The sequence below is a fragment of the Acomys russatus genome, chromosome 12 (genome assembly GCF_903995435.1).
Source record: "Acomys russatus chromosome 12, mAcoRus1.1, whole genome shotgun sequence".
Lineage (NCBI taxonomy): Eukaryota > Metazoa > Chordata > Mammalia > Rodentia > Muridae > Acomys > Acomys russatus.
This window is the reverse complement of record NC_067148.1, coordinates 27648263-27663220: the sequence shown is the minus strand read 5'-3', so window position 1 is coordinate 27663220 and position 14958 is coordinate 27648263. Positions and strand designations below refer to the sequence as shown.

The 14958-nt window shown below is 51.4% G+C and overlaps 1 protein-coding gene across 4 annotated transcripts in view; it reads right to left on the bottom strand.

Annotated features, from left to right (window-relative positions):
* The window catches only part of Tns1 (tensin 1), a 211186-nt gene that overhangs the window by 161581 nt on the left and 34647 nt on the right, over positions 1-14958 (bottom strand). For all 4 annotated transcript variants that reach the window (XM_051154111.1, XM_051154099.1, XM_051154112.1 and 1 more), the window contains exon 2: positions 4733-4847. Coding sequence is in view for 1 of the 4 variants with exons in the window: in XM_051154100.1 (XP_051010057.1) it covers positions 4733-4847 (115 nt within the window). In the remaining 3 variants the exon portion in view is untranslated. The remainder of the gene's footprint in view (positions 1-4732; positions 4848-14958) is intronic.

The following is a 14958-nucleotide window of genomic DNA, read 5'->3' as shown; positions in this document are numbered from 1 at the left end:
CTACAATACCCCACTCCCAGGCATTGTCAAATTTTAATTTTTATGGTCAAACTATCTGTGCAGTTTGCTTTGAGGTGTAAGGAGACCTCCAATGCAGGAGGGGAGCTCAGTCTCTGGTGCTGTCATGGGGCAGGATCCTTGGAACAAGGTGTCCTCATATCCAGCCACAGAGGGCACCTGGATTGGCATGTCTCACTAAGGGATGGCTGTCTTCACAGGTGTGTGCTCTGAGGAGGCCACAGATGGCTGCTCCCTGCTTCCAGGCTCACCAGAAGACAAGAGACAGGAAGTGGTCTTTGCCTTGACTACAGACCAAGCTTATACCGCAGCCTTTGAGCTCCCAAGCTGGCAATATAGTTTAATGAGCAGAGCTCTGAATCTATCCATACTCTTGCCCCATGGATTCACAGGACACCCCTAGAACACTTCCTCCAAGGACCTGTGAGAAAACTACTATTTAGACTAAGGAACTCCTACACATCCCTCAATACCCAACTCATACACTCCTTCCCTGCTGAAGGAAGACTAACCAGGATGTGTTTGCTGGACCAAGAAGTCTTTCCCAGACTTCAGTGCCAGCTCTATCCATAGGTTCCATGAACACTTCTCTCTCTCTCTGTGTGTGTGTGTGTGTGTGTGTGTGTGTGTGTGTGTGTGTGTGTGTGTTCGTTCCCAGTACATTGGGTACCTCTTGGTGCCAGTACCCCCACTCTGGCTAGTCCTGAAGATGGCTCAGCCTATGAACATCAGAAGGAGGCACAGGTGCATGGAGGGTGAAGCAGCAGCCTGCTCCGGATGAGCTAGCTGTCCTTCCCAAAGGGAATAGTCCAAGTGCTCCCTTGGCTCCCTCACTGAGCATCCCTGGTCCAGTCTCTTGGCATGGGGATGAGAAAACTGAGGCTCAAGCTGTGAAGTTACTTGTTTGGGGTCACATGGGCCATCCAGTACCACTATCCCCCAGCCCCTTGTCCATCTTTTGTGTTCCAGGGTTCCACTGAAAGTTCTGTGAGTCCCTCCTGCCTTCTTCAGCTGCATGAGTTGCCAACTGTAGGACGAGAGTTGGGGCCACGAGGGGACAGCAGAGCTGGAGAGCTAGGCAGTGGGGAAGCAGTGGCAGCCCATCTTTCCAGAACCAGGGCTTCCTCGTGCCAGTAGAAGGGCCCTGTGGAGCCTGGGTTGCAGACCCTGACAGTCCACACCACGGCCACTCATGGCTTCCAGCCACTGGTCTAGACTCACACTGTATTGAAGCTAAGACTCAAAGACGGAGAGAACCCAGAAAACACGGCAAGCCTAGATTATGCTCTAATAGAACAAAGGATAAAAGTTCACCATGTGTGGGGAGTAGAGGAAGCCCTGAGTGAATGTGTGCCGGTGACACAGCTACAGTCATGTCGAGGACACCAAAGCCTCAGACCCATAGGAAATTGGCAAAGCCTCTCCCACCCACCACTGCGGTGAGGTTCAGAGGGAGGGCAAAGCCTTCCTGTGGTCTGAGTGAGAATGTTGACAGTGTGTGCAGAAAACATCCACTGTAGCTTTCTCTCCACTCCTCCAGATGTTTACAGCTTCAAGACTGCTCCACTGCAGAGACGGTTCCTAGAGAGATTAGCTAAACTTGCCTCCTCGTCCAGATGTATACACTAACCCCGCTCACTGTTCAGCTCTCTAACAAACACACTGAGTTTCTGGGCGATGGCAGTTTCTCTGATGCAGACGGCTACTTCTGTCTCTCCGTGTGTATGTGTCTGTCTTTTCTTCATTCCCTCACTGGCCCAGGCAAGTCAAGTCCCAGAAGCCATATAAGGACTTGGTAACCATGGGCTCTCTGCTAAAGAACAAGTTGCACATCTATATCTGGTGGCCCTGGATAGGTGGGTCGATGCATGGATGCATGGACAAACAGGATGAAGTGGATGAGTCTATGGGTAAAATGAATAGACGGGTGGGTGGATGAACAAATATGGAAGAGATGAATGTACATAGGATGGATGGATGGATGGATGGATGGACGGACGGAGAATAAAATGGATGGGCAGATGGATAAGATGGGATGACAGATGGATGGAGGGCAGTGTGGATAGGCAAATAAGATGGTCTGTTCAACTCATGCCATCACAATCTCTTGGTTCCATTTCTACTCCCCCCTACCGCTGGCCCAGCCCAGGCAACTGTAGCCCTCCTACTGCGGTTCCCAGGTAGCCAAGCCCAGAGTCATGGTCCAGCCTCCTCGCTGGCCTGCTCCCTGGGTTCTCTGTGGCCCAGTCCTGACACTTAATGGAGGGTCTGAACTGGAGTCCAGGGTTTGCTCTGGCCCCATGGTCTCGACCTCTGCCTCAGAGTTCAGGGTGGAACTGGGGGCACCCATGCATGTGAGAGTTGGGTGCCCTATCAGCCAGAACCCTTGAACCAAGTCATTAGGGAGACTAGATACAGTGTGTGCAGAAAAGCCACTTTTTCTGTTTGACATTTGAAAGCCAAAGGAAGCTATATCCAGAGATGTACCCACAGCAGCCACACTCTGAATCCTGGGATTCCCTCTCTCCCTGCTCTTGTTGCTGCCTCTCAGGTGAGGGGAAGACTCCAAGAGGAAGAAAGTGGAGAGCCACGGGAGACAGAAACAAAACCATGTGATCTGAAGGTCCAACGCAGAGTAGGAGCTATTATATAATCAAAATACAAAGTCTAAACCCTCTCCCCCATATCTCCTGTGGCATCCCTGCTAGAGATCTTGAAGGAAGGGCGACTCCGTGTGGCTAATTTTGGTATTGCAAGCATTCCTGTTGCCTAAATTGAGGCTAGGTGGAGTATGGACCATAGGGGACTTTGGACATTCAGGCCTTTCCTGGGGAGACACACACACACACACACACACACACACACACACACACACACACACACACACACACACACCTACCTCTAGCCAAACATTCCTACCTCCATACCCAACTGCTTTCCCTTGACCCCTCCAGAGTTCAGATCCTGAAAGTGGCAGGCTAACTCAACCAGCCAACAAGACACACCATCACCACCACAATGCTTCCTCACCTATAAAGCAAGTTTAAAGACCAGCATCTTACAGATGCTACAAATACTAGATGAGACCACGCAGGGGTACTTGGCCCTCAGTAAGTGCCTTAGCGACTGTTCTGGCCTCTAGTATCCCCCGCCTGCCCCCTCTGGGCTTTGACACATAAGGAGGAACGCAGGCAGAATAGTTGGATAAAAAAAAGTAGCTCAGCCCTTTGGCCTGGGACAAGACAGGACAAGGGCTGAGCCCCACAAGCCCATAGCTAAGGGCTGCGTCTCAAAGGTAGTGAGGACTCCACAGGCTTTTAACCAGGGTTTTAGTGTAACCAGATGCACACACATCAGACCCAGGGAACGTGCTGGAGACTGGACCGGATGTTCAGAGATTCAGCCGCAAGGGGACCCTGGCAGTGAATAGGAGAGGCTGAGGGAAAGGTACCTGCAAAAGTAACCAGAGGACAACGCCATCAGTCACAGGTGCTGATTGCCCTTCAGGACCTGGGACAAGACAGACTTCCCTGGAACAGAGAGACCTTTCAAAAGCACATGACAGGGCTGGAGAGATGACTCACTGGTTCAGAGCACTGACTGCTCTTCCAGAGGACCAGAGTTCAATTCCCAGGACCCATGTGGCAGCTCACAACTGTGTGTCACTCTGGGACTCAACACCTTCAGACAGACATCCATGCAGGCAAAACACACATACACAACAAATATAAATAAATAAACAAGTAAGAAGGCATGTGACAACGGTGACTGGCAAAGCCCAGTTAGCCCACTGTGATTTGAGGCTGTTCAAAGTGGAAGGACAGTGGCCTGGCTTCTATACCCTGCTGATGCCAGGAGCATGCCATTCATGTGCCTTCCATGCACCAACCGCACGCTTCCCATGTTCCGACTACACATTTCCCACGTGTTAGCCACATGCCTTCCTCACATCAAACATGCACCTTCCGTGTACCTCCCACATCCCCACCATGTGCTTCCCACATGCTAACCACAAAGCTTCCACACGCCAAAGGTGCACCTCCCACACATACCAAGCCACTCCTGTCACATGCCAACTAGGCGCTTTCTACGCACCAAGCACATGACTTCAACGCGGTTCCCACATGATAGCCACGCACATTCCACGTGCTTCGAGAATCTCACTACATACTTTCACACGCCATCATACCCTTCTTGGGAGGTGGGTTTTTGTTTGTTTGTTTGTTTGTAAAGACGGGGTTTCTCTGTGTAGCCCTGGTTTTCCTGGGACTCACTCTATAGGCCAGGCTGGCCTCGAACTCAGGGAACTCATGGATATGCTTGCTTCTGCTTCCTGAGTGCTGGGATTAAAGCCATGTGCCACCACACCCAGTGCCACCACACCCTTCCAACACATGATCTCCACGGCCTCTGTATGACTTTCAGACAGCTACCACAAACCCTTTACAACCCCACCACACCCTACCCACTCACCTTCCTATGTTGCCTGCTTACCGCCCACATGTTAGGTCTGTACCTTCATTCAATCTTTACCATTATCCCGACATCCACCACCTGCCACGCGTCACCACACACTCCATGCCCTTGTCATCCAGGTATTCAGTGTCCTCCAGCAGATGAAAGACGGACGCACGTGCCCAGCAGCAGCTCCACCTGCCCCGAGCCAGACCAGTCCAGCAACAACAACACGCCCTGGGCCCCATCAGCCACTCACCTTTGCAGACGCAGCCCTCCCGAGTGATGGCCTGTCGGCAGATGCCACAGGGCTTCACCTTTTTGAAGGCCTTCACCTTGAAGTGGTGGGTCTTGGGGGCCTCCAGGTCTTCTGGCTGTAGGAAGAAAGGCCCAGAGGTCAATCTGGTGAATACTGGAATCCTGGGAAGGAGGCAAGGACAGAGGAGGAAAAACTGGCAGGACAGAAGAAAAAAGCGCCTAAGGGCCAAGAATAATAAAGGGGGGGGGGTGATGGGACACCCATCCCAGGCTCCTAGACTGGCAGTATTGCCATTGCATGAGCCCCACCCCAAGTTGACACCTCCCACATCAGCCTCAAGCCCTCAAGACCTTCCACATACCAAAAACACAGCCCGTATGTGCCTTCTCCACACCAAACATACACGGTCCTAAACTTCCGGGACATCTCCCATCAACAAATTACAGCACTGGATCTTACACTTTATAGAAATGGGATTGTAAGTATATAATACAGTGTGCAGGGTCCCTCATGAGCCACTTGCCTGTTCTGATACACTGCAGCCATCCCTCCTGCTTCGGTGCTGTGTGCTATTCCACTGCGTGAGTGTGGTAAATGTGTGTTTTGCGTTACACTGTGGATGGGCCCTAATTTCTCTAGCTCAAATGCCAGCTTGCCATTTCCTGTCTTCTGTCAAACTTACCACTTTCCCTATAGCCTAGGGAGCAAGGCCCCTTCTGCCTTTATTTTTACTTCCTATTACTTACATTATGAAAATATTCTGGGGATCAAACTCAGAGCCTTGAGAACGCTAAGCGCACGTTCTGCTGCCAAGCGATAGTCTTACGCAACTATTGTACGTTAAAAGGTCCTGTCTTATTTTATTTCTTTGAGACGTGTAGCTCTGCCACCCTCCTGCCTCCACCTCCCGGGTGCTGGGAAAAGAAGCATGGGCCACAACCCACGGAATATATTCCTACTGGAGTCACACCACCTACTGGAGTCACACCACCTGCTGGAGTCACACCACCTACTGGAGTCACACCACCTGCTGGAGTCACACCTCCTGCTGGAGTCACACCACCTGCTGGAGTCACACCACCTGCTGGAGTCACACCACCTGCTGGAGTCACACCACCTGCTGGAGTCACACCACCTACTGGAGTCACACCACCTACTGGAGTCACACCACCTGCTGGAGTCACACCACCTACTGGAGTCACACCACCTACTGGAGTCACACCTCCTGCTGGAGTCACACCACCTACTGGAGTCACACCACTTACTCGAGTCACACCACTTACTGGAGTCACACCACCTCTCCTGTGAAAAGAAGAACAGGTCAGAGTGCTCTTCTATCTGACTTATCTAGGTGTACTTAGGCCAGCATGTCACTGTCACTGTCACACACACACACACACACACACACACACACACACACACACACACACGTGCATGTGAGCACTTCAGTTTCCCCTCCAGACACCACTATGAGCGCATACAAAATTTTAATGGTTGGTCATGGGTTCGTAGAGGCCCCTTTGGCCTAAGACTATTAGAAAACACAGATACTTACATTACGATTCATAACAGTAGCAAATTACAGTTATGAAGTAGCACCAAGGAGAGTGTTATGGCTGGGGGCTCACCACAACATAAGGAACTCTAATAAGGGGTCACAGCATTAGGAAGGTTGAGAACCACTGCTCTAGACCAAAAAAAAAAAAACCCTGCACAGGCACAGCCCACTCTGTGGCTCATCCTGCATGTAGACTACAGAGTTCCCACTGTGGGAACTCCTCAAGGAAGTGCCTGCCCAGACCCTCCTCCTCTGTGTACCTTGCTCTCTCCTCTGCAAGGACTACTATGCAGGGCAGGCGCAGGCACACACTGAGGCCAGGCCACTGGACCTCACAGTGTGCAGAGGGCTCCCGCTCCCTAAGACCTCCTCACTCACCTTGTCCCTGAGCCTCCCAGCTCCGAGACCTGGCCAGAGGAAGAGTGGCCCACGCACTAAACAAACACGGGACTCCTGTCTGACAACACAGAGGAGGCAATTCTGGGTGCCACCAAAACACGGAGAAATGCAGGCAGGCAGAGGGAGACTGGATGGGGCAGCGAGCCAAAGAGGGGGGAGGAGGAGGAAGCCGACTGAGAATGAGACACAGAGAAGCAGACAGAGCAAAGCAAGATAAGGGCAGAGAAGAAAGGCACAAGTACACAGAGAGCGAGCGCGAAGGGAGGCTCACAGCTAAAGAGAGAACCAGGAAGCAAACAAGGACAGACAGAAAGACTCAGGAGCTCCCAGAGGCCACATCACGGAAGAGCTGAGCATCAGGACACATGATGACAGCGATGGCCTCAAAGAGCCCGTTGTGAGAAAAAAAAAATAAATAGATAAATGAAGAAACCAAAAGGTGGGGGGAAAATAGTACACAGGGTCTCAAAGTGCCTCCCCACGTCATACATATAAGTCACAAAGGATAGAACCGGGGTGGGGTGGCACACCTGGAATCCCAACAGTCAGGAGTTCGAGGTCAGCCTGAGACAGACAAGCAGCTGCTGTCTCAGAAATAAATAAAATGGGAGATAGATTTCCCTGACAGATGCCGATCACGTGCTCAAAGTAAGTTACCATCACCCAGGGCAGGATAAATGGAACCCGTACACCTGGGAGGGGTGACTGAGAACAGAGTGTCATTCTGTGATATGCCTGCCAAAAGCCACAACCTGAATCCAATCAAGAGGAAACCATCATGCTGACCCAAGCTGAGGCACAGTCTACAGACGAAATGGCCTGGAGCTTTCACAAGAGGGACAAGGTTGTGAAAAGTCAAGGGGAGACGAATTCCCAGACAGGAGGCAACTCCAGACAAGGCAGACAAAAACACTGGCTGATTCTGAACTAGATGTGTGTGGTGGCCTTAAGGACATCTCAGGGAGACACCCAGTGAAACACCGTGGCTCCTGAGAGTTAGACAGCAGTGGCACCTTCATGTTGTCAACCTCTGATATTGACTTCCGTTCCCTGGGAAAGGCGAGTCCTGTTCAAGGTGGAATGGGGGATCAACAACTCACTCTCCCAAACTTCAGGAGAGAAAGATCTTTGCTCAGCATTTGCAACCTCTCTGAAGCTTAAGATTGTTTTGAAATCAAAGACCAGACAGGCAGATTAGGTGAAAGGCAAGAGGAAACCAGACCAGTCCAGGGCAGAGGTAGAGCAAGCCAAGAATAGGGGCCAGAGTCCAGAGCACCTCCTGGTGGTCATAGTGAGAAGCGACACTCACTGAGCCAATCGTGAATACCGCGCCCGCCCCTACCCCGCCCCCAACTCCAGCCAGGGGTCTGCTATTCCAGTGAGGGTAGGGGCCTCTACCCCGCCCCTCCATCCTGTAGTCTCCCCTTCCATTTTCCTAGTTCAGAGTGTGGCTGTCAGATTTCCCGGTCAATTTTGTCAGACCTCCCAGGGAGGGGCCCAAACCATGGCCTGGGGTGGGGGTGGAACAGAGAGGGGACTTGCAAGCCAGTTGGAGGGCTGTGTGAGGGAGGCAGGCAGGAAGCCCCAAAGCATTCCAAGTCCCCCTCCCCCACACACTAAAAAAAAAAAAAAAAAAAAAACAGAATTTGACAGTCTAGCTGACCTTCCCAAACTCCCCTCCCTACATCCTCAAGCCTAGCCCTTCCCCAAAAAACCTAAAGAAAAGTCCCTTTCCCCAGAGCACAGTAAGAGTCCTCACTGCCTAGTGGGCAGGAAGGAGATGAGCAAAGTCTTCAAGGCTGGTGAGAGAATATCCAGGCTCATGCCTGGGTTTGTGGTCCTGTCTACCTGTCCTGGGAAATCTGAGTTTGTAAACTCTCCCACGGTGGGCCTAGAAGGCAGACGATGACGATGGTTCCAGAATTCTGCTCCCCATGGTCCAGGCAGGTCCACTTGCCCTTTGCCTTCATCCACCTCTGACAGAACACTGGGCCTGGAATACTCTGAGCTGAGTAACCTTGAGAGCACGGACCACCTTCTCTGAGAGCCTCAGTCCTCAGTACAATGAGAAACTCAGAGCTGAGGTAGACAGAGTGAGGAGCGAGGGACCGGCTGACAGCTGCTGGGAGTAGAGACTACAAGGACACATTAGGCCCCTGAGGACAGACTATTAAAACCTGTGGGAAGAGAGTCGGCTCCGCCATCCCCATCCGGGATGAGTCCTAGGGGCTCTGCCAGTCTCAGCTTCCCGCACTAGGAAGCAGGGTGCCTGGGGATACCGTAGAAAGGGTCAACACGGGGATTCCAATGTCACAGTGTGGTGGAGGAGATGCCCTGGGTTGGGATAGCCTCCTCCTGCTGATACTCAAAGAAGCCATCACAACCCTACAGAGCAGATGCAGAGCAGGCTGATTGTTTGAGTCTGGCGGCCACTCTGCCTGCCTCCTTCCCCATCTGGGCTTGCTCCTCAGGTCTAGGCAGAGGACGAGAGTGAGTCCCATAAAGTCAACAAGCCCATAAAATGTGCCCTGCCATCCAAGGGCGATGGCTTGTTAGGACAATACTTGCCGTTTTCCTGACAAGTGGCAGACAGTGACATGGGGAACAGCCAGGCCCTGCCCTCCCTGGATTAATAAGCAAGGCCAGAGGCAGAAGGAGACAGGGCTACAATGCAGGGAGGGGTGTCCTGATAGTCCCAGCGCTGTCCCACCTCCCTACAGGCCAGAGTCAGGGCCCTAAGAAGGGAAGGGATCCAGCTGGAAGCCCTTCTCCTCTGCCTGTAAGCCCCAGCAGCAGAGGGCTTTTTGTAGCCCAAGGCCTTGGCCCTTCCCTCTCTGCATTCAGCCAGCCAGAGGGTGTGGCACAACTGGCTGGACCATCAAGGGCCCTAGCCAGGCCTTGGTCCTGGTTGGGAAAATGTGTTTGCAGGCAACTCCCTGCCCCAAGGAGCAGAGAGGCAGAGGGCTGTGTGCTAATGGGGGGGGGGGGGGGAAGGTCCCACTGCAAGAAAATCCCTCTGCCCTCCTCTGTGGCTAAGCTGCTCTGGGTGGCTGGAAAAAAAAAGACAGACATCTTCTAGCCAGAGATCTGGACAGCCTGGGAGATGGGATAGCATAATAATAATAATAATAATAATAATAATAATAATAATAATAATAATAATAATAATAATAATAATAATAATAATAATAAAAAATGTGTCACCCTCCCCCAGCCACCTGGCCATAAGGCCTCAAGGTTCCCTAGTCCTGAGTCTGAGAGTCCCTTAGCACCTGCCCCTCCAGAAGTCACCTTCACATACAACGCGGAGTCCCCTCCCTCGTGAGCCCCCAGTTAAGGGCCTGCCGTGTTCTTGGTCACCCTGGTGGAAAACTCTGAGTCACTCTCAGCATCTTCCTGCCCTCCCCTGCCCCTACCCCCACCTTTCTAGCAGCTTCTTGCCAAACCCTGTGACTTTTGCCTCCTAATTCTCTCCACAAACTGTCCCTCTCCTTTTTAGTTCTGCTACTGCTTCTGGCCCCCTCTCAACCTCGTCACTTCCGCCTAGGGCTGTCGCAACAGCTTCCAGGACCTCCCAAGCCATCAGAACAACTTCAACTCTGCAGAGGGCGGGGTGGTGTGCATGACACCCCAAAATGTTTCCCTCAGCCTCCCAGGTATCCAGGGAGCATCCAGTGGTCACTCAACAACAGGAGAATTACCCTCTATCCCCACCCACACTTTCTGCCAGTGCCTACGCCCACTGCCCACTTCCCAGTGTCCGTCCCAAATCCACACAGGCTCTGCCCCCAGCCAAGGCCCACCAATTGCACCCACAAGCTATCGTTTCATGTCTCGGTAGCCTTTAAAAAAAAAATAGCAGTGCTGGGGCTGGAGAGATGGCTCAACAGTTAAGAGCACTGCCTGCTCTTTTAGAGGAACCAGGCTCAATTCCCAGCACCTGAGTGGCTGCTGTAACTCCAGTTCCATGGACCTAACACCTTCACACAGATACGCATGCAGGCTAAACACCAATGAACATAAAATAAAAAGAAATTAATTTTTTAAAATAGTAGTACGGAGGACTAAATCCAGACTTTAATATCCTCCCACATTCTAGGCAAGGGCTCTACCACTAAGGTGCAGTGCACCCTTGGTTCCCATTTTAAAGACAAATTCAGCTTTCTCACATAAAAACAGAACTAGGCACCAGAGGTTCCGGGTTCTGGTTCAACCCCCCATGCTTGGTTCCTGAGTGTGGTCCGTCCTGATCACTGTTCCATCCAGCATCTTCTGGCAGCATGTGGCCCTTCAGCTGGCCCAGCACACCTGGCCCTCTCACCACACATGGACCACCTGCCCACCAGTGCAACCCTGCCTCCACCCACCCACATGAACCTCCTCTATCTCTCCTCACCCTTGCTATCTTTATTTCTATCTCCCTCCTCTCTCCTCTACTCTCCTCCCCTTCCCCTGATCTCTTTATCTCTCTCCCTCCCTCCTTCCCTTCCTCCCTCCCTCCGCAGCCCTTTGACAACTTAGTCCCTGGCAGCACTGCATCAAACATTTTGCTTCCCTAAGTGAAGTCAGCTACAGAACCAAGAGGTCACAGAGATGCAGACAATCTGAGGTCCATGAACAGGATGAGGTACCATGGTGAGGGATTGGTGTGGCTCCCTCCCTGAACCCTCACAGTGGCATCCTTCATAAGGCTGAGGAACTGTCCCTGTAGATGAGATAAAATGCAATACTCTAGGCTGTCAAAGGCAAAGTCCCAAGTCCCCAAGCCCTGCAGTTAGTGTGATCTCTGGGGTGTCCTCGGCTGCCTGTGGTTAAAACCCCAGGAGAGAGGCCTGGCATCCTATCACACTGGTGTGCCTGGTTTAGGGTGATCTACTGGTCCCTTGTCTTAACCACCCTCAATTGGTTTGTTTTGTTTTGTTTTTTACCTTCTATATTTGTGTTCTGAGAGGTTGCTTCTTCTGTGAATCTAGTTTAAAATTTTTTCTCCTTGAGGCTGGGGAGATGGTTCAGTGTGCTCTGCAGGGGACCTGAGTTCAATCCCCAGGACCCACGTAGCGGCTCATCTGTAGTTCCAGTTCCTCCGACTTCCATGGGTACGTGGCACACATGCATACATGCAGGCCAAACATTTATACACAGAAAATAAAATAAATATTTTTTAAAAGAGGAAAATATATCTCCTCAACTGAGTGTGATGACACCCATCTGCGATTACAGAGCTCAGGAGACAGAGGAAGAAAAGAGTGGCAAGTCTGAGGAGTACTCAGCATGTCCAAGGCCAGCCCAAGCTATACAGCAAGACCTGGTCTCTAAAAAACAACCACTGGGCTTGGACTTAGCGCAGTAGGTAGAGAGCTTTCTCAGTATACACAATCCTTGGATTTATCACCAGCACCATATAAAACCAGGCACGGTGGTGTACACCTCTAATCCCAGCACTTGAGAGGTGGAGACAGGACGGTCAGTTGTTCAAGAGCACCCTCTTAACATAGTGAGTTCAAGGCTGGCCAGAACTACACAAGACCATCTTTAAGAATACGTATGTGGGCTGGAGAGATGGCTCAGCAGTTGGGAGCACTGACTGTTCTTCCAGAGGACACAGGTTCAATTCCCAGCACCCACATGGCAGCTCACAACTGTCTGTAACTCCAAAATCTGACACCCGTAGACATACAATGCACATAAAATAAAAATTTTTAAAAAGAATACGTATGTATGTATGTATGCATGCATGTATAACCTGAAAGATCTTTCCTAACCACCCTCCTCCCAAAACCCAGCTTAGCCCTGCTTTTTGATAACACTCACACAAGTTATCAGTTGGCTACAAGCCTGAAGCATGTAGCCCTCCCAGTGGATGTGCTTAAGTGGACAAGCAATTAACTGGCTTCTCACCATGTGATCTCCCAAGCCATCCCTCATCTTCAAGGGCGCTGGACAAGATCTCCCTCAACCCAGAGATTCGATGGCCTCCCCCAGCCCAGCCCCCTATCTCAGGAACACGGAGCCCACTGGCAAGGTGGCCTTAAAAGCCCTCTTCCTCTCCATAATCCCTCTTCTACTGACCAAAGATAGACTGCCTGTCCCCCTTCCTACCTCACAGAACCAGTGAAGTTCAAAGGAAATTGTGCGAGGTGAAGAAATGCACACGGTGGATGCGCGGCACAGAGAGGAAGTCACTGCGAACACTCACCACAACCAAAAGCAACCTGGGGGCAGGGCAGCAGGGAGGGTTCACTCTTTCTTACAGGTGAGAGTCCCTGATAAAGGGAAGCCCAGGGAGAAACCTAGAGGTTCGACCAGGAAGAGCACTCCTTTCTAGCTTGCTCTCTGCAGCTTGCTCCTCCGCTTACATTTAAATGCAATCCACAGCCAGGCGTAGTGGCTCACACCTTTAATCCCAGCACTTGGTAGGCAGAGGCAGGTGGATCTCTGTGAGTTTGAGGCCAGCCTGGTCTACAAAGTGATAGATAGATAGATAGATAGATAGATAGATAGATAGATAGATAGATAGACAGACAGACAGACAGACAGACAGACAGACAGACAGACAGACAGACAGAATGAATCAATTCATGCCCACCTGCCCAGGGGTGGTACCACCTACAGTGGCCTGAGCCCTCCCACATCAGTTGTCAATCTAGAAAATACCCCACCGACTTGCCTACAAACCAATCTGATGGAGGCAATTCTTCCAAAGTGTCAAGTTGACCAAAACAAAACAAAAACAAAAAACAAACAAACAAAATAACCCCTAACCAGCACAGTGATGGAAGCAGAATTTGCACCCAGACAAGGCATGCTCTGACCTCTGTAGAGGAAGATCTGCACAGTGGGGGCCTTTCCACCATACCTATGACCCCATTCACATTGACCCGGAATGCCCAGCAATGAAGAACTTGCAGAATGAAGAGCCCTAGCTGGGTAGGCAGGAGATCGGGCTCCATCCTGTCTCTCCTTGACCGAGCTCTCATATGAAAGGCATTTGCCTGCCCTTATGTGGATTCCCACTGAAAATTTAGTAATGGGGTACATGGCTTAGCAGGAGAAAGCTCATCAGCACATGTAAGGTCCTGGACTCCATCTCTGGCCGCCGTAGGGCGGGGGGAGGGTGTCCATGCTGGTAGGAAAACCCAAGGCACAGAAATGTGCAGAGCTTAGCCATTGTCACACAGCTCAGGAGTGCTAGGACAGGGTCAAACCCAGGCATGTGGCACTGCCTGTCAATCCCATGAAAAGACAATGTGCTTTTTCTCTTGTGTGCCAGATCACCTTAAAGACCCTCCCATCAGGAAGGTTTGATTGCTGGTGCTGGTTAGGGCCTTGCAGCCTGACCCCACCTCCTCCCTCAGGTGAAGAGCAGACCAGTGGAGGAGCTGCAAGGCCAGAACCATTCAAGGAACACAGGAGCTTCTGACTGAAGCAGTCACTCAGCTCAGAAACTGAGAGCTATCACTGTCTGCCGCTGGCCTTGGAGAACAGTATCCAAGTCTCTGTGAGGTCCAGAAGAGTCAAGGGACCAGTCCTCAGGCCACTGGGCTCACTCAGAACAGGATCAGGGCTGAGCTTGGTTCCAGTCCCTGATTTGGGCCAAATGACGCACTCTCCACCCTGTGTCCTCCCTAGAAGGAAGGGCTGCCATCTGCCACCACACCCAACACCAACACATTCAATTAATAGATGTGTAATTATTTTCTAAATAAACCCCACTTAGCTGTGTAATGGCAACTGGACGCATTTGAGGGGAAAAGCAACTTATGCATAATGCACAGCAATGTTCCTCAGCTAATAAAGCAAGGTTGACTCCTAGGGTTTATGAGGACTCTGGGCCACAGATACACAACTTCATAGATGCAACATCTGCAGACCTCCTCAAAGAGAACATGTGAATCCACATGCCCTGGGCACAAGGCTTGCTTCCTCTGGACCCTGCTTTGACTGGCCTCCATGAGGCTGCACAGCTGACCAGTTCTTGGTTCCAGGAGAGCTAGGCAGAGTCCCTGTGTCAGGAAAGGCACAGGCCACGTGAGTTCTGTCCCACCATGTCCTTCCCGCGAGAGATCCAGCCCCATCCCATCAGGGTATATGGGATCTCCTCAGCCAGGGAGATCAGGAAATGTCAGCATTTTCTCAGTCCCTGCAGGGTGCCTGGGTCCCCAGTCTTTCGGTTGCACTTTATGCATCCCACTGCCTTACAGACCTGGAAGCCGTCTTAACTAATACTGCCCATCGGCTAGATGACAGAGCTAGGATTTGAGCCCAGAGC